Consider the following 27470-nt stretch of genomic DNA (forward strand, 5'->3'; position numbering starts at 1 on the left):
TGTCTCTTTTATACACAAATGTAAATGCTGCAACATGAACATATGGACTATTGAAAACAGGTAATGGGTCTTCCTACACTACAGCTTTTTTTTTTTAATGCAGATTTTTTTTTGCTTTAGTAGAAACAGATGACCAGTAATTCTCACATTAGTCCCTGAAGTTTTGGAATTGGGGAAGTTGCACCAGCTTCATAAAGAAAAAACAAAAAAGACAATTAATAAAACACTGAAGAGTTCATAAGGCTAGACTATGTTGGTCAAAGCCATGATTATTTTTTTTTTTTTCAAAATTAATATTTTACACCCTATTTGAGTAAAAGTGAATTAAGACAACACTAACAAGTGGATTTGTCCATAAGGTTTAATAACATAAAAGTGGAGTATAATTACAAAGTCAACTGCTTGGATTTTTTTTTTTTTAAACAGCAAACAATATTACAGCTAGGTACGGTTTAGCTAAAATAAAAAAATGGAATATTGAAATGCAGCTTAGTTCAGGACAGAATCTACGGCTAACACTAAACTTGTTAGAAGCCTTCATATTCAAAACACTTACACTATTTAACTCCTGGTACATGAAAAGCATTTACGTTTTAAAGGTTTTTTTTATTCTTTTGTGTTTTTGTTAACAATGAAAATAAAATGGGTCTAAGTATCCTTAAATGGATATTGGGTTTTCACCAATTTTAAAAGCAGATCTATGAAAGGGAGATCAGGTTAGAATAATGATCTATGAAGGGGAGAGGAAAGGAGTCACAGAGCACAGAGAATTTACTTGTGTTGTGGGATAAGGAACAGGAAGTCCTTGGACACAAGATATCAGTAATAAATGGATGAATAGCAGTCTTAGAAGCGTCTGTATGGGTGGTCTCTGTAGGCACTGCCTTTTGCAGCATGAGAAGATGGGACTTTCAGGGAGGGTCGAGAACCATTCCAATTATCTTGTCCTACAATAAATAGATTTAGCATAATTTGATTAAATTTCTATGGAAAAACATTTCATTTTAATTTTTACACCTGGAGACAAAAAAAAAAAAAAAAAGAAACTCCCCAGAAGTCATCTGACTTGAGTTATGAAAAACTAACATCCCATAAAGAATTATCTGGACAGAACTACAATCAACATGTAAAATCTAAGTGACACTGAGTTTTTTTGTTTTGTTTTTTTTTTTTTAAATATTTACCTTTTGCAAAGTTGATTCATCTTTGAAACAAGGCAACAGACTTACCATAGGATTCATAAGACTCCAGGCCCTCTCCGTGCCCATAGTCATAATACTCTGTATCCCTAAATAGAATGGCAGATTTGATACATTAAGTGATTGAGACACTTTCCAAGCAGCTTTACAACAGTACTACAAAAGGGGGTGGGGGGGGGGGTTAAAAAAAAGAAAATTGCCTACTATAGTTCTTATAAAATCACTGTTTTATCAGCCAAGACGACTACTTGACCTTTTGCCATGTAAGGCTAGTTTCACACTAGCGCTTTTGAGCGCAGCGACGGCCTGCGCACGGCCGCCGCTAAGCCCCGCCCCCTGCAGCGCCTCCGCCGGTAGCTCCGCCTACCGGCACATGACGCTGCATGCGTCCTGCGTCCCCCATCTTTATCACTGGGGGCGCAGGCCGTGCGCAGTATGCGTTTGGCGGCGCATGCGTCCTTTTGACGGTGCGCCGACCTGCGCCAAACGCAACCTGCTGCAGTTTGGTTGCGCTCGGCACACCTTCAAAAAGGCGCATGCGCCGCCAAACGCATACTGTGCACGGCCTGCGCCCCCACTGATAAAGATAGGGGACGCAGCACACATGCAGCGTCATGCGCCGGTAGGCGGAGCTACCAGCGGAGGCGCGGCAGGGGGCGGGGCTTAGCGGCGGCCGTGCGCAGGCCGTCGCTGCGCTCCAAAGCGCTAGTGTGAAACTAGCCTAACCCAATCACACCAACACTACTGTGGCAGCTTTCTGCCTATGCACAGTGCACACAAAGCTGCCAATCAGTAGTGTGGGAGGGAGCAGTCAGAGCTCAGCAGTCAGAGCTCAGCAGTCAGAGCTCAGCAGTCAGAGCTCAGCAGTCAGAGCTCAGCAGTCAGAGCTCAGCAGTCAGAGCTCAGCAGTCAGAGCTCAGCAGTCAGAGCTCAGCAGTCAGAGCTCAGCAGTCAGAGCTCAGCAGTCAGACAATGAAACTGTTTTAAATAAAAATTGCTGAAACAAGTGATACACTGCGATGGCATTAGGGTCCCAGCTACTACATCATGTTTGAGATTTTTTTTGCTACCCCGTTACAGATTCCATTTAGTTTCTCAATCTCAGGCTTCCGTGTCGCACATGTTTTATCAGTTTTGTTCATGGGTACAACATATACCTACTACACTCTGGTGCTAAGCACAGGTCTGCTTTTTCATGGATTGTCCATGCAAAACTCCTGGAATCACATCCATTTTTTCCAGTAGCAAATGAGTGAATACAAGTCTATGGGCCTGAGAAAAGCCCATACAGCACACATGGTGTTTAAAAGGAACTCTACACTAACTATTTCTATACCACTACTATGTGCAAAAATGTGTGGCCAATCATTTAAAGGGAACTTGTCAGCAGGATTGTGCACAGTAACCTACACAGTCAGGTAGGTGCAGTTATACTGATTGCTGTTTAATCTTTATTTTCAGTTTTGAGTTAATTATATGCTCGGTGGTGGTCTTCATGTGGTGCTCTAATTCATAATGCAGACTGCTGACAGGTCACTGATCCCTCACTGACCTGCCCCACTTTGCATAATGAATATCTGTATATTCTTAAAAAAAAAAAAAAAGTTCTGCAGGCAGGTGCCAGCCATGGTACCTGCTCTGCAGCAAAATTGCATGTTTTGTGTGTCGATAATGCATTTTATTCAGCTAGGGGAAAAAAAAACGTATTTTAAAATGGTGCCTGTGCAGTAGCAGCCATCAGTGTCTAGCTGTGATCTGAGATGGCGGTGCTATCTTACTGGGTGAGAAGAAAAATTCCTCCAAGATGGCACTCTGTGCCTGCACAGTAGCAGCTCTCTGCTAGCTTTCCGAGCTGCTACTGCGCAGGCGGCGCCATCTTGGAGAAGGAACTTTTCTCTTCTCCAGGATGATTTTTTATACCTAACTGAACCACATGTATTATTGGCACACAAAAAAATGCTAATTTGCTGCAGAGCTGGTACCACGGCTGGCATCTGCCTGCAGAAGCGTTTAAGTATATACAGATATTATGTAAACTATGGGGCAGGTCAGTGAGAGATCAGTGACCTGTCAGCAGTCTGCATTATGAATAGCTAATCAGAGCACACATACACCAGCCCCGCCTTAGGACCGAGAATCTCTAACTAAAAACTGAAAATAAAGATTAAGAACCACAAGAAGGATTTCATAAACCAAGGTATCATTATAATCAGTATAATGGCTCAACCTGACACTGTATAGGTTTCTGCTGACCGGTTACCTTTAGTACACCTTCTTACCATTGCCACCCCCTCTGACAGCTATGGCTTCATGGAGAAGGGTGGAGATAGTTTGAAGACAAGCGGGTGGGAAGGTGAATTTAAACAGCGTTTAGTAGAATTTTAGCTAAACATACCAAAACTGAACTTAACCTTTATTTCAAACAGGTCTTGTAATAAGGAATGACAACATTTAATACATATGATAAAAGAGTAATTGGCCTGTAATAAACTTAATTACCCTGGGCTTTGACTGTAGTAACTCTCATAAGCGTCATAGCTTTGCTCTGCATACAGATCGTCATAGCCCTGCAAAACAAGGTAGCAGATTTAACAAGATGGTACCAAGTACTAGTCTCTGTACCAAGTTCCATGTCTTCCCCATTTACAAAATGGTTTTAGAAGAAGCCACCTGCTACATAATGCATAGATGCCACAATTTGTGCCAGTTCAGTCATCTACTTACATAGTCATCATAAGATTCAGGTACAGGTGGTGGCAGAGAAATCCTCTGAATTGAGGCAGCTCGAGCCCTAGCAGAAGATGCTCCCCTGGTTGCAGCTGAAGGTGCTACACTTCGGCTGACGCTAGCACCACGTGCAATGGCTCCTCTACCTGGAACCCCTCGTGGAACGAGAGGACGGATTGCACCAGCTCTGCCTCTAACATGAAGAAAAAAAAGTGTCATTAAACAAAATCAAATGCATTACAAGTGCTTCCTGTTCTGGGGATACCCTGCTGCTCGTTTCAGGCTACATGTTTAGTGGGCATGCCCAAGGTTGATAACTTTGGCTTTATGTAGTTCTTTTTTTAAACAAAGTAATTTCTCTGTCCCTACCACTTTGGTTAATCCTCCAAATTTCTACGAGTTGTAGCCGTTTTCAGTGTGAAAATCTGTCTTTGTTGGTCATAATCAAGTGAATCCTTACTAGGAGGCATGTAACAAAGTAATATATTCCTGCCCAAGCCAGCTTACTCTCGTCCAAAGTGATCTGATCATTGAAAACTTGTGGCTACACCTCAAAAAAATAGTGCATGGAAGACTACCCAGGAATCTCACAGAACTGGAAGAATTTTCCAAGGAAGAATGGATGAAAATCCCTCAATCGAAAGACTCTTGGCTGGCTATAAAAATTTACAAGCCGTGATATTTGCAATAGGTGGGGATACTAGGTAATAACCATGAAGGGGGTAAACTTTTTCGGCACTTGTGTAATTTTTAAAGAGTAAAAAAGATGAATAATATATAAAGTTCTTGCTTAAAATATAAAGGAAGTGTGTCATCTTTAATGTTGGGTCTTTCAGAGATCATTTCATCTTCAATTTGCTTAACTCTTCACAATTGCCAAAACAGCAGAATCCCCCAGAAGTAACCCCATTTTTAAAAGGGAATTTACCACCAGCATGATGCAGAGTAGGAGCAATGGTTCCAGAAAGGTTTACTGGGCCTATTACTGCAGTTTTTTCTGCTGCAAATCTATTGGTTCTTTCCAGACAGCTTTGTGTACACTGTGCATAGGCAGAAAGCAGCCAGTGGTGGAAGTAGGTTATACAGTGCTTATGAACATAGATTTCTAAATAGCATAAGGACTATAATCTCTCTCCTTAGAAGGTGGGCCACTCTGTTTAGTAACTAAAGCAGTATGAGTAGATTGGAGGAGAGAATTTACAGAAGGCGACATACGGAAGTTCACTGAGAAACTCTGGGCCATGTGGTTACAGTGGAGACAATCACATTGAGAAAGTCTGTATTGCAGCTGGGAAGGGGGGGGGGAGGGAGGAGGGAGGTGGTTGGGTTAGTTTATCTTCTTGACGGGGAGGAAATTGAATGTCGTGTAATTCTCTATATGCAATGGAAATGATTTGTAAGATGTGCTTGAATGTAATTATAACGACATTTGAATATAATAAAAATCTTTGGTTTAAAAGCAGTATGAGTAATCAAAACCAGATAGAACAAAAGAGCTACCAGGACATGATCTGAACCTGGAAAAGAACATCTAGGCTACAGGCATTGTGATCTGATCTCTGGGCAGGAATACCAATGAAGGGGTGGGAGCCGTGTCCTGCAGTGTATGGGAGGATTATCACAGAATTAAGAAGTTTCTGCAAACTGGCAGCCCACACCATTGCCCTATAGTCCCCTTATAACACTGCTGGTTCAGTTAAACATGTTGATTTGGGGGGTGGGTTTACTTGTGATCTTTTAGTTTAATTATTGCTTTCTAGACCGAGAGCTACATTTATACATCAGCCGTTAGGGCAATATGAATATGATAACCACTTTAATGGTGCAGCCTTTTCCATAAACCATCAATATATCAATTTTTATTGCCAATTTTAATACAGCATAATGACTTAATCTATATAAAAATTACATTTTATACATTCAGTTGGTGGAAACAGTCGTTTTTCCAATAGAACAATTTGCAAATAATGTGCTTTATATACAATATGCCGAATGACCTGCTAGATGACATGCTTTCTTGAGCTTTAGCTAATGTCCCGACTTTTTTGTTAGAATTTTTTTTCTAAGAAAATTGTGGATTAATGGCTTCATGAAGTCCTGGCCCAGAACGAAATTAAAAAAAAATATATATCTAAATGATTGTACCAGCACCATGTTTCGCACAGGGCATAGTGTTTTCATGCTGTAATGCAGCATTTGATAATTTTCAGAAAAAAACTAACAGAAAAGCTCTATTGTGGTCTCACATCCACAAATTGTTTTAGTAGCTTTCTGTTTGTCCAGGAGATATTTAACAGGCTGCATACAGGCAGTGCCATTCTCCCTGCAATCCAGCCATGCACACCATGGTTGTTCCGTGTCATCCCAATTGTGGACTCATGAACATTAGCCAATATAAGACCTTTAGCTGCTCAGAACTTACCTTGTTTTTATTTGTGACATCACAGACGATGGATTGACCTTTGTAGGTCGGCCTCTCCTAGGGAGGGTAATAATGATCATGAATTTCCTGTGAAGCCTGTCAGGCTAATCTGATAAGCTGTCAATCAGGGGTGGCATTTTCTACAATGCAATGTGTACACAGGAGGCTGCCGATCAGGGGTGTGGGCAGGTATATACAAAGCTAATCACTGACCACTGCTACAACTACAGCAAAGAAAACAGCATTCTACCAAACTAATTCAAGTAGTTTAGTAAGTGACATCACTGGAATCAGGCTCTCTTTCTGCCACTACACCATGCAGCTCTCCACATGTACATAGGGACTAGATACAACCATTGTGGCTCTTTTCTACTCAAGTGTCTACTAAGCCTATACAAAAGGTGAATGGAGGGGAGCAGATGCGTTATCCATTACTGTAGTCTTGCCTAAATATGGTCCCTTGCTAAATTCTTCCTGAAGATAGGGATTTTTTATTTAGTAAAGGAGTCTAAAAAGTCAGAGTGGAAAGTATGAAACCGACAAGTTACTTTTTTTTTTATTTATTTTTTTTAACAGTGAAACAAAAAAATTGACTTTAATTCAAACTAGTTTTAACCCCTTTCCGACGTTGGGCATAATAGTACGTCGATGTCGTACTCCCTCCCTTTGATGTAGGCTCTGGCGCTGAGCCCACATCTTTTCCGGCACACGTCAGCTGTTTGGAACAGCTGACATGTGCCTCTAACAGCCATGGGTGGAATCACCATCCACCCACAGCTGTTAACCTGTTAAATGCTGCTGTCAATTTCTAACAGCAACATTTAACTTGCGCTTCCGGCAAGCGCGCCAGAAATCCTGCAGTTGGTGACCCTGTCACGTGACTGCGGTTCACCGATGGGTCGGCATGACAACCAGGGGTCTCCAGCAGACCTCTATGGTTGTCATTGCCTGATTGCCATGAGCGCCGCCCAGTGGTCAGCGTTCATAGCAAGTGAGCAATTCTGCTACATACAGGCAGATTATGGCAGCTTCTAGTCTCCCATGTAGACTATTGAATCATGCCAGAAGTAAAAAAAAGTTTAAAAACTTTAAAAATTTCAAAATCACCCCCCATTCAAAATAAGAGGAAAAAAAATAAAATAATCTTACACATTTGGTATTGCAGTGTTCAGAATCATCCGATCAATATAAAAGAGGGATTTTGGGTTCTTACCGTAAAATCTTTCTTGGAGCCTTCATTGGGGGGACACAAATTACCATGGGTGTATTGCTGCTGCTGTTAGGAGGCTGACACTATGCGAAACAAAAAACTTAGCTTCTCCCCGGCAGTATACACCCACCGACAGGCACCAAGTACCTCAGTTGGTGAGAAAGCAGTAGGAGAAGCAACCAAAAACTATCAACATATGTACCAACCCAACAAGGGACTCGAAGACCCAACACGGTACAACTTAGGGAAGGTGCTGTGTCCCCCAATGAAGGCTCCAAGAAAGATTTTATGGTAAGAACCCAAAATCCCTCTATCGCCTTATTGGGGGACACAGATTACCATGGGACGTTCCAAAGCAGTCCTGAGGGTGGGAACAGCCATAAAGGAACAAAAGGAAGGGCTTAGGTCGGTCGATGTGCTACCGCCGCCTACAGAGCCTTCCTACCAAGAGCTGCATCAGACGAGGCCTGGGTATGAACCCTATAGAACCTCGCAAAGGTGTGCAAAGACGACCAGGTCGCAGCACTGCAAAGTTGTAAGGCCGAAGCCTGGTGTCGCACAGCCCAAGAAGCCCCTACGGCCCGGGTGGAGTGGGCTCTCACTCCCGGAGGGGGCCGTTTTTCCTGAAGTCGGTAGGCCTCCAGAATGGTAGAACGAATCCAGCGAGCAATCGTGGATTTGGATGCCGAAAGCCCTTTCCGGCGACCTTCAGAGATGACAAGCAGGGAATCGTATTGGCGAAAAGAAGCGGTCCTGGCAAGGCAGACACGCAAGGCTTTCACTACATCCAGTTTGTGGAGCGACTTTTCCAGAGGATGCGCAGGACAAAATGATGGAAGGACGATATCTTCGTTAATGTGAAAGGGGGATACCACCTTTGGAAGGAAGGAACTGGCCTGAGAACGACCTTATCTTGGAGGATTAGGTACGGGGAACGACAGGATTAAGCCGCCAGCTCAAACTCTCCTGATGGATGTAATGGCGATTAGAAAAGCCATCTTCCATGAGAGAAGGGACAGAGGAATGTCCTGAATTGGTTCGAATGGCGCCTTTTGGAGAGCGCCAAGAACGAGATTGAGATCCCACGGATCTATAGGAGAATGATGATGAGGAGCCACATTGGCGACTCCTTTGAGAAAAGTCTTCACCTGCGGTAAGGAAGCCAGATCCTTCTTGAAGAGGATTGCCAGGGCAGACACCTGACCTTTGAGGGTACTGAGACAGGCCCGCATCCAAACCGGACTGGAGGAAGCCAAGTATGGATGGAATGGAGAACGACAATGGAAAAACATTGTTACCGCACCAACGGAAAAATGCCTTCCAGTACCTATGGTAAATGCGGGAGGAGGCTGGCTTCCTAGCTCTGATCATGGTTTGAATGACCCGGCTGGAAAACCCTGATTCTCTCAGAGTTGCGGCCTCAATGGCCATGCCGTTAAACTCAGACTGAGAATTCTGGTGGTAAAGGTGGCTTTGCGAGAAAATCTGGACGGTCTGGAGGCCTCCAGGGGATGTCTGAGAGCATGTTCACCAACTCCGCATACCAAGGACGTCTTGGCCACTCTGGAGCCACCAGAATGACTGGGATGCCCTCTGACTATCTTTTTGACCACCCTTGGGATTAGCGCAAGGGGAGGAAACAGGTAAGGCAGTTGGAACTGGGACCACGGAATTACCAGGGCGTCGCAACTGACGGCTAGGGGATCCCTGGACCTGGCTACAAAGTGAGGAACTTTGTTGTTCATCCGAGATGCCATGAGATCGACGTCTGGGGTGCCCCAATGCTGGCATATCTGATTGAAGACTGTGGAATGGAGGGACCATTCGCCTGACGCTAGACCCTGGCGTCTTAAGTCTGCTGCCCAATTCTCCACCCCTGGAATGTGAATGGCAGAGATCGCCGGCACGTGACGCTCTGCCCAACGCAGTATCCTTGCCACTTCTGACATTACCTGCCTGCTGAGTGTACCTCCTTAGTGGTTTATGTACTCCACGGCAGTGGCGTTGTCTGACTGAATGCGGATTGGTTTGCCTACGAGGAGAGGCTGCCAATGAAGGAGAGCAAGGAAGATTGCTCTGATCTCCAGAAGGTTGATGGGAAGAACCTCCTGGGCGTTCCAGCGCCCTTGGGCCGTTTTCCGATGGTAAACCGCCCCCCATCCCAGGAGACTGGCATCGGTGGTGATGACTTGCCACTGAGGCAGAAGAAAGGACCTTCCATGGAGGACTGACACCGGCAAAGTCCACCAAGTCAGCGATGGTCTGACTGAGCGGAAGGAGGATGGGGCGGTCCAGAGAAAACGAAGTCTTCCCAGACTGAAAGGAGGAACAGCTGGAGAGGGAGAGAGTGAAATTGTGCGAAAGGCACTGCTTCCATGGAAGCTATCATCTTCCCCAGGACCGAAGGGGCAGGATTCCCTTGCAAAGGGTTGAAAACTTGTCCCTCGGTAGAAACACCCGGGCTAGATTCGTGTCGAATTCAATGCCCAATAAGGTCAGACGCTGGGTAGGGTGCAGGATGGACTTCTTGTTGACTATCCATCCGAGGCGGCCGAGAGCATCCAGGGTTATCTGAAGACTTTGAAGACAGTCTTGGCGGGACGAGCCCTTGATCAGGAGATCGTCCAGATAAGGGATGATGAGAATCCCCCTGGATCGAAGGATGGCCATGACTGTTGCCATTACTTTCGTAATGACACAGGGAGCGGAGGCCAGGCCAAAGGGAAGGGCCGCGAACGGATAGTGATTGTCCTGAATCGCAAAGCGGAGGAATCTCTGATATTGCAGACAAATAGGGATGTGGAGGTAGGCATCCTGTATGTCGACAGAGCAGAGGAACTCTCCGGGTTCCATCGAGGCTATTACCGAGCGCAGGGATTCCATCTTGAAGTGGAGGACCCTCACATGGCGGTTGAGCAACTTGAGGTCTAAAATTGGACGAAGAGAGCCGTCTTTTTCGGGACTACGAAGAGATTTGAGTAGAACCCTGAAAACTGTTCGTTTGAAGGAACGGGGACAACAACCCCGGCGGAAAGAAGCAAGGAGACGGCCTGAAGGAACCCTGGAATCTGGGACCGCTGTCTTGGGGGTTGAGACAGGAAGAAGCGACTGTTTGGGAGGGAAGAAAATTCGATTTTGTAACCGGAAATGATTTCCCTGACCCAAGCGTCGTCGACAGCCAAGCGTCATTGAAAAAGGAAAAAGTCTGCCTCCCACACTGGAAGAATTTCCAGGTGGGGGTGACCCGTCACTTAGATGAAAATCTGCCGGACCGGGAGCCTGAAGACCTGGTGGGCTGGCCTCTTGACCTCCAGCGGGGGAGCGGGTTTATATGATTGTTTCCTCCAGTCCCTGGAAGCAGAGGGCCGGTCCTGCTGGGATGAACGTTCTGTGGAAGCAAAGGGGCGAAAGGACCTAAACAGCCGAGCAGCCTTTTTGCTGAAAAAACCTTCTAGGCCGGGACTGAGGAAGAGAGGTACTTTTACCACCAGTGGCATCCGAAATGATCTGACCCAGCTTGGCGCCAAAGAGCCGTGAAAAGCCAGATTGGTGAGCGACTTTTTAGAGGTGGTGTCCGCACTCCACGACTTCAACCAAAAGATGCGGCGTATGACTACTATGTTGCTGTTAGCTCTTGCTACACACCCGGCCGCGTCCAAGGAGGCGGCCAAAAGGTATTTACCTGCATGATTAATTTGGTCTGCCAAATCTGCCAGCTCCTCCCGAGGTGCTGCCGCTAAGATGCCCTTGCGAAGAATTTTTGCCCAAGCTGAAATGACCTTGGCCACCCAGGCGGAGGTGAAAATAGGACAGAGGGAGGCGCCGGATGCCGGGGGAAACTGATGGCGCTGAAGAGAAAGCAGCCCCGTGATGGGCTGAAAAAGGCGCGAATAAAGCACGCACAGAGAGGAGGAAGAAGCTTGCCAAATTGAAAGCGCGTCTCCCCCCCGAGGCCAATGTCGGACGGCGTACCCGGCGCCCGCGATGCTGCGGACATATGAAAGAAGGTAACTGCTGCCCGCCAAGAAGAAACACCGGTGAACTCCCTCAGAGCAGAGCGATGGCAGGGGAGACGCGCGCTCGGGGGAAAAGGGGGAGGGAAATTCAACCAGCTATTATAGGAGCCAGTCCTGAAAACTGCCATGTGAACAGAACGCAGGGTGTGAGATTCAAACAGGGGTCAGCTCCCCCAGTGACTGCTACTAGATACCTGTGTCACGCTGCGGTACTGAGGGGGTCAGCATAGGTCCAGGTGAATGCGGGGCTGTAGGGGAATTCAGACAGCTTACCTGATGTCCCTGAGGAGGGTGACCGCAGGGGCCCACGAATAGAGAGCAGGCCGCTGGGCGCAAAAGTCCTCTGTACCCGCACCATGTCCCTATAGTGCAGAAGACGGCACCATTTCTTGCTGGAAGGAGGAATGTCATCGCTGGTGACCGCCGTCTTCCTCTCAGCCCTGTTCTGGGAGAGGGGTGAGGAGGGGAATTGGCTAGGACTGGCTACCGTCATCAGCCCATAGCACCCGAGGGTGATAGGGGAAAAGTCCTGCCTGCGGTCCTGAGAGTTGCGATGTGGGTACTACCACATTGCTCGTTCAGCTGCCTGATATGGGAAAGCAGGGTGAACTTACACCCTGTTTCCTGATGCTGAATCTGAAAAACGGAAAAGATTAATACACACACCACTAAAGCCTAAAAAGAAATCGTTAAGTGCGGATCTGGGAGATCCCGGTCCGCCTCCTACAGACACTAAGCACAAACTGAGGTACTTGGTTCCTGTCGGTGGGTGTATACTGCCGGGGATGAGCCAAGTTTTTTGTTTTGCATAGTGTCAGCCTCCTAGCAGCAGCATACACCCATGGTAATCTGTGTCCCCCAATAAGGCGATAAAGAAAAAAATATTTAACCCAATCGCTAAACTGTGTAACGGGGGGAGGGAACATGGAGACACTATGGGTATTGGAAAAATGGAACTCATTTCTTTTTATTTTTTTTTAAACAAACTTTGGAATTTTTTTTTCACCACCTTAATAAAAAAGAACCTAGACATGTTTGGTGTCTATGAACACATAATGACCTGGAGAATTATAATGGCAGGTCGTAAGCCTTGCATTTTATGTATTGAAATCCCTCGTGTTTGTAAGCATACAAGTCCATTAGGTGATCATATTCAATAAGCGAGTCTACCCTGCATGCCATTGGAAGCCATGCAATCACATTGCCCCTACAATGTTTTACAGAGGATGTGGTGTGTTTTGGATCATGAGATCTAAACCTTCACCATACTTTTAATCACTGTGGTACAGGTTGATATTAGTTTCATCTGTCCCAAGAATGCTTTTCCAGAACTTGGCTGGCTTCTTTAGATTTTTTTTTTTTGGCCTAATCTGGCCTATTTTTAAGGGTGATTAATGGTTTGCATCTTGTGGTGAACCCTCTGTATTTGCTCTCATGAAGTCTTCTCTGTATGTAGGAGTCGATGCTGAGACACCTACATCCTGGAGAGGGTCCTTCACCATGGAAAGTATTCTGATCATCCCCACTGTTGTCTTCCGTGGACATCCAGGCCTTTTTGAATTCCCAAGCTCACACCAGTGCTTTTTTTGCAGAATGTTCCAAACTGTTGATTTGGCCATGCCTAACATTTCTGCTGTCATAAGTATTTCTTTGTTTTTCAGCCCAATTGTCTGTTTCTTTCCATGGAGAGCTCAGGTGATTGCATGTTGCAGGCTCACAGCAACAGCTTCCAAATGCAAATACCACACATGGAATTGGCGCCAGACATTTAACCTGCTTAATTGACAGATTAACGAGGGAATAGCCCATGCAGCCAAATCAATGAGCTTTTGGAATAGTTGTCCAATTAGTTTTGGTCCCTTTAAAAAGAGGCAGCTATATATTAAAGAGCTGTAATTCGTAAACCATTACTCTAATTCGGATGTGAACAAACTCCAATTAAAGCTGAGAGTCGGCATTTCAAGTTCATATTGATTTATTAAAAAAAAACTTATAGCTTCAAATATGTTTTGGTAAAAATGTCAAGACGCGTTTCACTGTCCAAGTATTTCTTGATTTAACTGTTAATACTCAGGTTAAGGTGAAAAAAAAGTTAATGGGAGGGCTTTTTTAAAGGGAACCTGTCACAAGGAAAATTAAGTCCTGTCTGCTCCCCTTGATCTATAACATGGTGCCTGCAGTGAATTTATATCTAGTTTTGTGGGGAAAGATTCAGTATAACCCTTGTTTTAATCAAATAATCCTCTGCTGTCTGGGATTTTGGTCCAGTGAGTGGCCCAATCAGTGACGGACCACCATCTGTGTGCACACTTGTACAAAAAGTGGTCAGTCGCTGACAGGACTGAAAACTCCAGAAAGACAAGATTTTTTTTTCACTATAAAGCAGTCTACTAGCTGTAGAATAAACAGCAATTTCATGGTGACCACTTCTCTTTAACTAGCAGGTTACATTGTTGTCTCACTGTATGGTGTGGGTAATAAACCAATATCTTTGGTAAAAAGCTGCATCAAAGCACAAAGTAAATTCATTAAAGATTACCTTGCTGTAGCAGATGCAGACGATTGCAATCCTCTACCACGCGATGGTCCTCCCCTTCCTCCACGTGCTGTCTCTGGTGGGGCTCCATTCAGATATGACAACTCCAAGAACTGCTCCTGACAAATATCATCCACCATATCCTGTGAGCAAACGTGAACATATACTTGGGGTATCGACAATTAAACTAAGGTACTTTTAAGAGAGGACAAATCAGATACGTTCTCTCGTTTTCATTATCTGCTCCACTGTGGGAAATTTGTAGCTTCAGTTCTGGAATAAACACTTGTTTTGACAGATCATAACTTTCCAAAGCAAAAATAGTGAGGAAAGGATTGTCCTGTAATACTGAAAGAGTTCCCATGATAAATGTTCAGAAACCACCACATTCACGTTATTCACATTCATCAGAGTAACAGATACTATACACATGGGGAGAGGGAAGTCAGTTTGGTTCAAAATATAAAAGCGCAAAGATTTTAGACTCCTTTATATGCCAAACATATCTAATGAACACATTTAAAAACTTGGGAGAAATTCACAAGACGATTTCTTTTTAATATAAACCAAAGTTTTAGAAACCTTGCCATAACTTTGATATTCAACGCAGCTTGTGTTGTTACATTGCTAGGAATCACTGGCTACACAAGGCCGCAGTAAAGTCTACATACCGGGACCAAGAACTTCTTGACTTCTTCCATTGCATGTGCCATTCTGTTATATGCTTCACACGGTGGGCCAAAAACTTCAATGAAAACATGAAGGTCCATGTTTAAATGACTATATTTTGGGTCTCCTCCTTTCCGGAGTTCTTCCTCCTAAAAAAATTGATGGGCTAATTTGAAAAAAATAAACTTGTGGCCAACCAATAATGTCCACCAACAGATTTAATCATGACTAGTATAACAAAAAAAAAAAAAAAAAAAAATTACCTTGGCCTTATCTCTCATCGAGCCTTTGCCTAGAACAGAAATTTTTGCTCCAGTCTCTTCCTGTAGCCTCTTGATGGTATTACCTTGTGGACCCAAAATCTTCCCAACAAAGTTAAACTGAGAACAGAAATACAGACCAATTTCAATCATGATCACAGTAAGGAAATTAAGACAAAATCACGCAGCAGCTACTGATGAAGTGTGAAGAAGTTATATCAGATCAGCAATGCCCCCGTGCTGGTCTACAGCCTTTGGGCCATTCAACAAATCCCTTTAAAAGGAAACCTGTCAACCTCCTTTTTAAATACTGCAATACTTTTGCTCTGCCCTCAACAGGGCAGAGAAGTAAGACTTCGCAGGAGCGCGACATGAAGCAAGCAGGAGGGTGGCATCGCATGAAGATGGGAGGCGCCGGACCAAGAAGAGCAACACCCCTTGGACCGGACTGCCCCACAGTGGAGTATAAACAACTAGGTCGGGTTGGGGGCAGATATACAGCATTATATAATGCTGTATATCAGCCCTGAAAAGTGATGGCCGTAACTTATATTCGCCAAACCTGGTGACAGGTTCCCTTTAAATGAAAGCCATGGTTACCCAACTCCTCCACAGAAAAATCAAGGTCATCAGGAGACTAACAGCTTCCAGTCCCAACAAAAAACAAAGGTACTGCAGGAGCAGCCTCAGTGACAGGCTGTAACCACTACTAGGAATCGCACATAGTAGCATTAGGGATATGTATAGGAATTATTTGTGAATAGACTAATCCTTGTATCAGCAAAATCCAATTAACGATATCACTCACTTTGGGGTACAATTTGACAGGAATCAAAATCCGCTCCTTCAGCTTCATATTCTTGTGTGAAAACAAATCCAAATAGGCGTCATCTTCATCCTTTTTTCCATCACCTCCTTTCTTCAGTCTTTCAATTTCTGCAAGAAAAAAAAAAGTCCTTTAACTACAGGAAATGAGTGCAGACATCCTACCTCCTAAAAGTTTTAAGCCACCTCATTATGAACAGAAAATCAATGCAATGGGCAACTGCAGGAAAGACAGCCTAAAAGAGTACCTACGACCCATCTTGAGCAGCTCTATTTAAAAAGTCAGCAAGACATCACCAACCAAATTATTTGTGCAAGACGAACCTCCAAAAACAAGGCCAGTCTGTTCCTCAGGTTACTGAGAAATCTGTTTTTGCATTTCCGTGCCCAGTCCTGCCACCTCCGGCTTGATTGATATACAGTCTACATACTACAGCATAGAGGCCATGTAACAGGTGTTGCTGGACTTCCTGCTGACAGATTCCTGCCTAAGCCCAGTGGCTTTAATAATTATCAGCAAAGGGCTGACATTCTCATAATTCTCCCTCCCTCCCAAAGGTCCAACAGTGATGGATCCAACACTATAGGGCTCTTAATAAGACCGTGAGATCTCCCTTTATCTCTTCATTGGGGGGGGGGGGGGGGGACACCGGAAACTATCGGTGTAAACTATGCACAAAAAAAAAAAAAAAAAAGGTAGCTCCTCCTCTGCATGCAGTGTACACCACACCAATTGGCACTAGGTGAGGCTAGATTCACATTTGCGGTTGAGTACACAGCGGTTGCTGACGATTGGCAAGTGCTGTTGTCCCAGCTAATTTTTGAATGTACACAAGCCACGCCCACGCGTGTCTTATGTAAAGTCTTGCGTATGTGTTTACTTGCTTACGCATGCGTTCCCATGGACTAATGCGCTGTTTAGCGTTCACATGCGTTTGGAGGAAGCAATTTGCCGCCTCCAAAATTGCAACATGTTGCGTTAGCAGCGCCCCGCTGCACAACTCGAAGTGACGCATGCGTAAGCAAACGCAGACAAACGCATGCATCTGCACCCACAACATAAAAGATAGGAAAACACGACATGTGGAAGTATGCGTCAAACGCTGCGGACACAACCGCAAATGTGAACCCAGCCTTAATCAGTTTTAGCTTCTTGTCAGTAGGAGGTGGACAGGTCTTTTACCAGACCCATATCTACCTCTGTTTTCGGCATTTTCCTTCAACATCTTTCTCATTTTTTAGATAGATCTTCTCCTTAACCTCTGGAGGGATACAGTGTGAACACTGTACTCCCGCATAGAGACTGAGTGTGACGTGTACTGCCACCGTGTATCCTCATGTCTAGCTGTCAGGACCCCCAACCCCTAACATATGAAGAGTCTTTAGGCGATAAAAACACTTGTCCTGGCCTGTCTCCTATCCACTCGCCCACCAGAGCCTGTCTGTTTCAGAAGGCATGGACGTGCAAAGAAGGTCTAACGAAGGATGAAGAGGTACATCTCCTTTTCTCTCTCAGGTTCCAGTCCAGAGATGTTGGAGATTTGGATAAGGCAGAAAAACAAAAGGATGAAAATAATGGTTGAGTTTTCACTGCCCCCCAACCCCTAATTTTTATGCAGGGTTTGTATTTAGAGAGGTCTTTTTAGGTATAGACTGTTTTGGCCTTTATGGGGCCTATTTCCTCCTTCACTGTGGTGATTGGTGGCACAGGGTCACCTGACAGGCAGTACGGGCCTCCATGCCGCCCTCCCCCATCTATGGGGCCTCTGCTAATATAATAAAAAGTTGCACTCTGTCGTGCTAAAGCATGTAAACATGGAATAGATGAAGTATGAAAAGCAATATTGCTCTGGATATAAAGAAAAAATGGAGACACTTAGCACAGAATTGGGCCAATTGATGCATGCCCTGCAACCATATTCCATGTCTACATGCTTTAGCATGAGAGAGTGCAACTTTTTTGTCTATTGTATATGGAGGTGTATGCTCCAATTCACATTCGCTTGGAAGTGCCAGTCAGTCTTGTGCGTATATTGGCTCTCTCACTGAGCAGTCCGCCCTTCAACATGTGGTGGTTTTAATTACAGCAAGATCCTACTTACCCATAAATACAGGCTTTGAGAGAGGTAGCCACATTCAAGTAATTCAGACTTCAGCCGTATTCACACTAGACACGTAGGGTCCCAGCAGCGTGAGACCACCTTGTCATTGGTTGCTGTGCATGCATGACTGGCCAAATTATGTGCTAAGCAACTCAGGTTTTTTCTTCTTATCCAGAGCAGTATTGCTATTCACACTTCATATTCCATGTCTACATGCTTTAGCACGAGAGTGCAATTTTTTTGTATATTGTAGGCGGCTGCTCCTAGTATGAACCTATTCACATTAGCTTGGAAGTGCTAGTCAGTCTTATCTGTTCCTAGTTTAGACCCTGGCTTCAGCGCGACCTAACCCTGCAGTTAGATCCACTTCTTTGCATCAGTCAGGCTTTTCTCCCGCCCATCGTTGGAACGCCCCCTCATTGTTTCTGGAGTTAGCTCCGCCCCCATCTCGGATATGTCTGGCACCCGTCCATCGCTGACATTCTCCCTCTTACTTCTGGCGATTAACTCCGCCCACTTCCTGCCTCACAGAGGGGGCTTTCGCAGCAACGCCCCCTCCTCATGCTCTTTCATATACGGGCCCTCCTCTTCCTCCCTGCGGTCGCTACTTGCTGGCATCTTGACCCGGAAGGTGGTATCTCTGCATGTAGCTCCATCACCTCCACATTCGCCCTGCAGCCCTCTACAGGCTGGAAGCAGACCTCAGGATCTGCATCTTCTGCGAGTAAGCTCTTCAAACTGACAAGCTTCCTTAGCAAAGATCCTTCTGTCCCCTAACCTTCTGGCAATATTGGTCTGTTTTCCATCATGCCTAATCCTAAGGGAGAGCACTCACCCTCCTGCTTCTTCCTCTGCTCTTGTCAGGCACTTTGTTCCTCATGTAATTGCAAACTCCCTTCAGGCCAGTCCTCTTCCCTCTGTCAGGGCTGCAGCAGCCCCCTGTGCCTGCTACCCAGGAGCCCCCATCCCAGTGTGGGCCTTCCTCTGTCACATTCTGTGGCTGACCTCACCAGGGTGTTGCAGACCCTGGTGTTCATTCTTGCCAGATTACCTGTTCTGCCCTCCAACATTGCTAGCGGATCGCAGGACTCATCAGCTGTGCCTACCAACATGGCTCTTAGATATAGGCAGGAGTGTCGTTTTAGGTCTTCCTCACACGCTTTACCCCGGTCTCTCCGAGTGGACAGCTTTTTCCCAGTCATCCTCCACCGAGTCAGGTGAGGCGGTTTCGGATGTACTGTCAGAGGAGGACTCAGACCTGGGATTCTGACCAGGCTCTAATATGAGAGACATGGTCCAGAGCCTCATTGTGGCGGTCAACCAGACCTTTAACATAAAGGATACTGCAGAACAGGCAGTTTTGTTTAGATTGTCGAGACCAGCTCTCAAGGTCTTTGCCTCACACAGAATTTGAGGAGGTACTTTCCAGGGAATGGGAAAACTTGACCAGATGCTTCCAAAAGATTGAAGTGCCAAGGCATCCCATATCCATTTGCCCGAGCTCACTGCGAACTGGATCGATTCTCTGACCGTGGACCCTCCAGTTTCCAGACTGTCCACCAACACGGTCCTCCCTCCATCTTACAAATGGAGCATCCATCAAGCACTCCAATGACAGGATCATAGAGTCCTTTGCAAAGTCTATCTCTGAAAAACCGAAGGCGGCCACACAGCCTGGGATATTCTTATAATGCTCCGTCCTTTTACTAGGCACAGGAAAGCCTGTCCATCGTTGGACACTGAGTCCCGATTCGTATGGCTGATCAACAGGGCAAAGTCTTAACTTGTCTAGACTCAGCGCCTCATTTTTCTAAGTATGCTGTTCCAACACCCATCAGACAAGGGTTTTTCTTCCCAAGGAGAAGAGCGCAACCTTCCAGCGGGGCAGGCGGTTCGCTCTGCAGGGTTCTCTGCTTCCGTCCTTCTGCTCGGCTATGGTGGTCCTGGGAACGATGGTGGCAGCATAAGAAGTTATTCCTTTTGCTCAATTCCATTCAAGACTGCTTCAGAAGGTGAACCCATCACAGTGGAACAAGTCTGTACGCTCTCTGGATCGTCAGATTCGGTTCTCCTCACGAGTCAAGCAATCTCTCAGTTGGTGGCGGTCATCCCCTCATCTTCCAAGGTCGGTTATTCCTTCCTGTTCACTGGCAGGTGGTGACGACAGATGCCAGCCTTCCCGGCTGGGGTGCGGTCTTTTGCCACCTGTTCGTTTTAGAGACGTCAGCCAGCAGAGGAATCTTCCTTGCCGATCAACATCCTCTAGATAAGGTCCATTCTTCAGTCTCTCCACCATTGGGAAAGACTTCACAGGGGTCTGCCAATTTGAGTTCAGCCAGGCAATGCCACAGCGGTGGCATATGTCAATCTCACCAGGGAGAAACTCGGTTATTCTTATCTAGACAGGTAGCAGCAGGTCAAAAATAGTTGAGTCTATAAACACACCACCCTCCTGCCCAATACAAACAATATGGAAAAAACCCTCAGGCTGTTTATACATCACACAGAACAATGCCATGAAGAATCAAACGTGGCGCCTAGAGAATTATGGCATAGACAAGAGCAAAGTTTACCATAACAGAAGGGATTAATTGAGCAAATATTAAAAGAGCCAACAGCAGGTGTAATACTGTAATAATGCTGAAAAATCAAACAATTCCACACTTAAAAGTAATACCCCAAGGTAACTCATATGTGACTCAACAACAAAGCATCATTGAATTCATTCATTACTGGAGCCCTTGGTCACATATTCCATCATTTTCTATATAAATGGCCACCCCATCAGCACAATGAAAAGGTGACTAAACCTGGACCCCATCAGCTTATTCATACTAGATGAACCATCAGCAACATGAATCAGACACTGGCTGTGTTATTAGAATAGGTAAGATGCAGCGGCACCTGGTATTTTGTGGCACTTCAATTTGTGGTGCAACCAGGTATTGGAGCTGAGCAGTGTATTATATGGTAACAGATGCTCAGCAAAATGACTTCAAATGTACAGCAAAAGCATAAAGCGCAGCACTCACCAGTACGATAAAACATTTATAGTCCATTATTCCACACTTCAGGACATTGACTGAGTAGCATTGCAAAGGAATTCAGGGAGAGAGTGACAGGACGACGTCTGTCACGTGTTAGTACAGCGCTTCTACAGGTTAGGATATTGCAGCCGTGTAGGTTTTACTCTTGAAAACCTATAAGGCTATGTTCACACGTGGCGGTTTTTTCGCGTTTTCGCAGCGGTTTTAACCGCGTGATTTTGCAGCGAAAAATAAGCATACCATGCATTTCTATGAGATTCCGCAATGCTGCGGTTTTTACCGTGGCAGAATCGCTTCACAGTAAAAAACGCAGCATGCTCATTAATTTAGTGGAATCGCGACGATCCCGCACCCATAGGAATGCATTGTTCTGCTTACTTTCCGCATGTGGCTGTGCACACCATACGAAAAGTAAGCAGAACATTTGCGGATGGTACCCACGGTCCGGAGGAAAGGAGACTGTCCTCCGGGCATTGGGTACCATATCCCTGTAAAAAATAGAATTTAAAATAGAAAATATTGTTATTCTCACCTTCTGACATCCCGCGCAGCCTTCCCGCCTCTCTCCACGCTCCCGGTAATCCTTTGCGAGCGATGAGGTCCGTTCTCGCGGGATCGCGAAGTCTCGTGGTCATCGCGAATGACCGCAAGAAGTCGCGATCCCGCGAGAACGGACGTCATTGCGGTAATTCTCGCAAAGGATTACTGGGACCAGGAGCGTGGAGAGGCGGGAAGGCTGCGAGGGACGCCGGAAGGTAACAATAACTTTTTTTTTTTTTTACATCCTATCTTTTACTATTGATGCCGCAAAGGCAGCCTCAATAGTAAAAAGTTGGTCACACTCGTCAAACACTGTTTGACGAGTGTGACCAACCTGTCAATCAGTTCTCCAAGTGATGCTACAGATGGCTTGGAAAACGCTAGCAATTCTGCAAGCTAATAACGCTTGCAAAATGCTAGATTTTGGCGGGAAAATCACAGGAGCGGAATGGAATTCAGAATTCTCGGTAATTTCCGCAAGAGTTCCGCTACGTAGCCTAACAGCTGAGGACAGCGTTCTCCCTGACCCACAGTGTTCTTTGCATGCGTATAAAGAAAGACCAGGACAAAGCCACCATGGACCTGCCTTGGACTAGTCATCTGAGATGCATAATCCTTGCCTGGCTTCTCAAAGTATACATTTCCTCTGAAACGCCATAAAACTCTGTTGTGAGTTCATTTTCCCCTTCACCGTCGATGTCTGATGAACTCCCCTCTTCTGGTGAAGGAAGGTAGTGAGGCTGATTACCAAACACCTCTTGTAGATGACTGGGTAACAGGAACTTCTGACTGGATATAAGGCAGCCGACGCCCTTCTGAGTCGCTGGTGATTTCTCTGCTGGATTCTTGGAGACCAGTCTGATTCCTGCTTCCCAAAGATAAGTTTTTGCTCTGCTATTGAACTTATTAGTTTTGTTTACCTTGTTTTTTGGAGTTCAGCCATCCCCGGTCGGGGGGTGTGCCGAGTTCCATTTTTGTCTCTGATCAGTTTGTCTCTTTGCTCTGTCTTCAGAATTTACCTGAGTGCTGATATAGTCTTTTTGAAGTCCTAGCGACTTCAGGGCCTGTTTTTCCTATCAGACGGTTGGGACATTTTTTGGTAGGGTTTTTTACGGATTGCAGACAGCAGCTTTTCTATCCTGTCCTTTTTAGTTAGCTTGGGCCCCATCGTTTGCTCAACCTATCTTTCTATCTGTGTTAGTGTTTTCATCTTGCTTCACCGTCATATGTTGGGGGCTGCCTATTGCTTTGGGGTCTGCTCTGGGGCAGTTTAGATTTCCCCGTTCTTTCTTTAGGCCTATTTAGTTCTCCGGCTGTGATTGAGGGGTCTAGGGCATCGTAGGAACCCCCCACGGCTACTGTTAGTTGTTGTGGATAGGATCAGGGGTCTGCAATCCGATAGCTACCAACCTCTCCGGTTTTCTGGACTTAGCTTGTATTTTTGTTTTTTCCTCCTTCGGTGACTCATTCATAACAGAACTCCAAGGAAAGCATACAAGGCTACAATAAAACCGGTGTCATTGCTCATGCTGCCCATGGTTCAGGAAGCATCAGTTGACAGGTTCCCTTTACAGGTTAGTAAGGTCCATCTGCATTCAGAACTGTGGACTGGTTTTGTGTTTTGTTTTGCTGTGGCAGTGGAAAGATCTATAGGGGACATACACTATACATTTTTTCTTCTTTATGCTTCGGGTTATTGTTGCATCTTTTATTTTGAAAAACATGGTAAATGGTTGGCATGTTAAATACTTGGCAAGCGATCAGCCCATAATTCAAGAAAGGTAAGCAGTAGCACAATAATCTTTGAAAGCTCATGCCGTTTAATGCAGTTTTCGGTGCAGATTGTGCCGAAATCCACTAAACAAAACTTCAATCTGCTTTCCTTAGCTTCCTATCCATTTTATTGAGAAACAAGCTATAATGCACTTTTTGTGCACAAGATTGTAACATGGTAGAAAGTGACGTCAATTCTTTGGTGCCAATTAAAATCACATTGTCACACCGCTTTTAACTTGAGGCACAAAAATCTACATCACCGTGCACATACCCTAAGGGTTGTCTACAAGCCCACTATAGTCACTGAGAATCCTAAAGCAGACCCTACACACCCCACAGTGCAAGGATTACGTGAAATTACACAACTGGTTCTGCAGATTTAATACAGTGAATGTGACATTTGGTAAATACCATCATATATTTAATGTCAAATAATAACTAGGCCGTCTTTTCATTATAGCTTTTATAAGGTCATCATTTGTCACCAGCCAATCCTACCGTGCAACCAGAATATGTTCTGCCAACAGTGATCAAAAGGTTTCTCAAATAATCTATCAAAATTCAATTTTCTAGGTGTACAACCATGTGCAACACAATATACAGCAAGTAAGAGACTATATAATATATACACAAATTCCTCTGAGGCATGAAACCAGGCCACACATGCTCACAGATCTCAGACAAAGAACAGCTGCTCTTGGGAGGAGGGGATCGCAGAGGCTCAAGCAGCTCTAACACAAAGCGCTGCTGTGTGCAGAACGGTCATTCACAGACTGGAGATGTGGGCTGGTAGGAGCTAAACCAACATGAAAACCACAACTGAAGCCAGATGTGCACTGGTTATTTGTGACACTGCAAACATGGCATAGAAAGGCAAGGCTAAAACTAAGCCCTTGATCAAATCACTTTATAGAACAGATTTTCCATCTTTTCTAAATGTCAGCACCGAATAGCCAACCCAAGACGAAAAATTTACCAAGACGTATGCTGGCATGACTGTTCCATTACTGAAAAACTGGGTCAATAGATGACGGAACATCCTGGACCACTCCCCCCTCTCCCATTTTTAAATTAAGCGCTGTAATTCTTTTTGTAAAATCTAACAGATTCACATTATTCCCCGCCACCTGCTGCGCTCCCAGAGTAGATCAATGGTGGCTGCTGACTGGCTGTAATGCTCACATGACAAGTACCCAGCACCAACATCTCTGGAACAGTGTGGGAGGTGAGGATCTGTTGGGTGTGACAAGCAACCAAAGTACCTATCCAGCCATAAAAACTGACTACTCATTGGAAAAAGCAAAAAAAAAAACCACCAAGGTCCCTCATTCACCACTCTACAAGCCAGTTAATCTTCATAGTAGCTTTTAAAGGGAATCTGTGACCCCTTTTTTCAAATATGAGCTGCCGGCACCACCATCAGGGGCTTCCCTTTAAATCAGGGTTTCATGGGCCAATTAGGTTAGGTCCAGAGAATCATGCTCAGAATAGACAACACTGTAAGTTACAGTCATGTAAGTGCACCTTACATTTTACAGCGAGCACGCTGGTATCCAGGGTACACAGCGGGTAACTAAGCGACACGGGCGCTTAGTTACCCGCATCCTCGCTTGTCCTGATCTCTGGTGAGTCTGCCTGCTTGACAGGTCACCAGCATTCATGTAGCAACACATCAGCGATCCTGACCAGGTCATACCGCTGTCGGGATCGCTGGTGCATCGCTTAGTGTAACGGGACCCTAAGGCACTTTCAGTAGGGGTGGACCCTGGCCAAGAAAATTTGTAGATCTAGGTCCAAGAGGAGTCTTAATTTAGGTTACCATAACCAAAGGTCACCTCGTCACTGGCAGATGGGCTCACAATTTGATCAAAGTGACAAAACTCTTAGTATAGCCAATATAGCAGTTACGCAAAATGAATTTTCAATGTTCAGTGAGTGCCGCTTCATTTCTTTGCATGCTATAATGCCAGGCCGCCACATGTCACAGGTGCTCTTTAAAGGGGTTATCCAGGACTGATCTAATGATTATCCACAGGATAGATCACGATTAAGGAGATGAAAAGTGAAGTCAGTGGCCAACCCAAGCGATGTGCAGGTCAATGTATTTCACTTGAATGAAAAATAGAGCACAGTACTCCGCAGCGTACAGACTGCCAGGTCCTGCATCACACACAATTTAGTTCATGCTGCTGCAGTTTTTAGCTGATCTATAAAGGTGCTGGGTGTCGCACCAACTAGCTCATATGGGTGAGCAATCCTACAGATGGGTCAATATTTCATTGCCATCACCTTCAAGGACATTTTGCACATTAATAAGCCGACATGTCCCATTTAGCAATGTCTACCTCTACCAAATAACTAGCACCGACAAACTACATACAAAAGTCGATTGATTCTAGTTTCACTCTGTACAAGAACAGAACGGATGCTCCATCATTTTCCCATGCAGCGTCATGTTGTGACACTTACTACATGAGAGTACATCTGAAACAACGTTTTGCTCCTTAACACTGGCTGACAGTTGGGAATGAGAGCTCCTACAAACGCTTATTCACAGATCATAGTCCTGTACCATTTGTCTGATACTGTGTGGCCCGTTGGCATAATGGGGTATATTAACAACTGGATCAGGCTAGCCCAACCGTGACCCTATGGCTAGAGGATTTTCAGCCTCGCGTGGTACCACCATTGTTATGGTGTAACTAGGCACGTGCAGATGGGTGAAGGCCTTACTAAACCCAATTTGACAGAAAAGATTGTCCTGGCTCGTCGTTCACCCACTACTGGGGCCCAGCTCTACAGCGGCGAGTCTCTGAGCTAGACTACAACTCCCGCAGCTCAGAATGACGTGGCATAAAGCCCTTCACAAGACAGGGGGTCCCGGGTGATGAGCCGATCATGGGGGTCCTGCAAGAGACCACCCATGCAATTAGTAGGAAAAAGGATGGAGGCTTTTCCATCTACTAAAATAATCCCTCATAGCCCCTTGTAAGACAGGGTGGACAGTCACGTGATCATTGACGCTAGCTCTGAGCGTAGGGCTGAGAATGGGGGGGGGGGGGGGGAGGGGGCCAATATCTATAGTAATGATCCACTAGAGGCAACAAGTCTAAGGACAATCCAAGCCCAATCATGGAAAGTTCTAGGGATTGACCACCTCTGATACCAGCCCATTCACGTAAACGCATGTAATCAGGGTTTAAGATAAAACTATCGCTAGTGCTTCATTAGACATGTATTTAGCAGCCGCCATCTTATAGCCAGTGCTGCAGTATGGACGGCGCGGTGGATAGAAAACGCTTTTATCTGCCTACCGAATTAGGAATAGACGTTCATATTTAATATGCGGTCAGGAAAAAAAATGACAAAAAATTTGCAGAAATTTTAAACCAAATGTGACAAAAAAAAAAAAATCACCCCCTCCCAAAAAAAGAAAAAAAATTGCTAAAACGACAAATACTACTAGCGAGGCCGTGACCAGAGCCGGCAGTGACCGTCCGCAGCCACCAGGCCGAGGAGACCCCAGGAGGGCACCGTCACATGCCGGCCGAGCCCCACACAGGCCGCGCTCTCCCGCCCGCGCTCACTGCGCACAGCCGCCCGGGATACTGACCGCTCGCCAGCAGACTCATGGCGTGTGTGAAGGACGGGTCCAGGCTGTCCTTCTCCGCCATCAGCTCGGGCAGGTATTTGGTCTCGGACTCCATGGCTATCTCAGCGTCTGATCGCACAAGAATCTATTTGTGAAACAGGCCGCGCGCTCCCTTCTCTCCCGATAAAAGCAGCGAGGGTGAAACGCCCAGCGGAAGTGACGTCAGGAAACGCCTAGGCTACAGGAGGGAGAGCGTCACACCGTGCACTCAGAGCACGAGCACTCATGTCTTCAGTGCGGGCGCCATGATGTGGAGGACACCTGCGTCTGCTTTCCTGCGTTTTCAACGCATTTGGTCTCCTGTCTACTGGCAGGTGGTAATGGAGACAATATCTGCACCACATGTACTGACGGTTTTCCCCGTTATTTTCCCAAGAAAAGAGCTGCTTCCGCCCCAGGTGACGGTCGCTGCTGGAGACCCTGTACCACGTGTCACGGCTTTGTCTGAAGTCTGTAGTGAGGGCCTGAGCCAACAAATGCCACGCTCAC

General features: G+C 45.6%; 1 protein-coding gene across 4 annotated transcripts; it reads right to left on the reverse strand.

Moving 5' to 3' along the window:
* Positions 1 to 343: 343 nt before the first annotated feature.
* KHDRBS1 (KH RNA binding domain containing, signal transduction associated 1) lies at positions 344 to 27176 on the reverse strand. Of its 4 annotated transcripts, none has more exons than XM_073551973.1 (10): positions 26943 to 27176; positions 15848 to 15975; positions 15043 to 15159; positions 14782 to 14928; positions 14114 to 14253; positions 6349 to 6405; positions 3924 to 4119; positions 3699 to 3766; positions 1230 to 1288; positions 344 to 947 (listed from the first exon to the last, which is right to left on the reverse strand). In XM_073551973.1, the coding sequence occupies exons 1-10, from the start codon at positions 27034 to 27036 to the stop codon at positions 847 to 849; spliced, it is 1107 nt and encodes a 368-aa protein (XP_073408074.1). In that variant the 5' UTR covers positions 27037 to 27176; the 3' UTR covers positions 344 to 846. The 4 variants fall into 4 exon arrangements, with proteins under 4 accessions (XP_073408074.1, XP_073408075.1, XP_073408076.1 ...); XM_073551974.1 differs by having other exon boundaries at positions 14114 to 14229; positions 26943 to 27174; XM_073551975.1 differs by lacking the exon at positions 6349 to 6405 and having other exon boundaries at positions 26943 to 27168.
* Between the last annotated feature and the right edge of the window lie 294 nt (positions 27177 to 27470).

This window comes from Dendrobates tinctorius, unplaced genomic scaffold (genome assembly GCF_039654945.1).
Source record: "Dendrobates tinctorius isolate UK_male_01 unplaced genomic scaffold, ASM3965494v1 ptg000183l, whole genome shotgun sequence".
In the NCBI taxonomy this organism is placed as follows: domain Eukaryota; kingdom Metazoa; phylum Chordata; class Amphibia; order Anura; family Dendrobatidae; genus Dendrobates; species Dendrobates tinctorius.

Coding starts and splice junctions, on each gene's coding strand:
- KHDRBS1 (XM_073551973.1), bottom strand. CDS start 27,036: ATGGAGTCCGAGACCAAATACCTGCCCGAGCTGATGGCGGAGAAGGAC. Junction 14,929..15,042: donor CGATGAGAGATAAGGCCAAG/GTAATTTTTTTT, acceptor CAATTTTTTTAG/GAGGAAGAACTCCGGAAAGG. Junction 4,120..6,348: donor ATGTCACAAATAAAAACAAG/GTAAGTTCTGAG, acceptor TCTTCATGTTAG/AGGCAGAGCTGGTGCAATCC.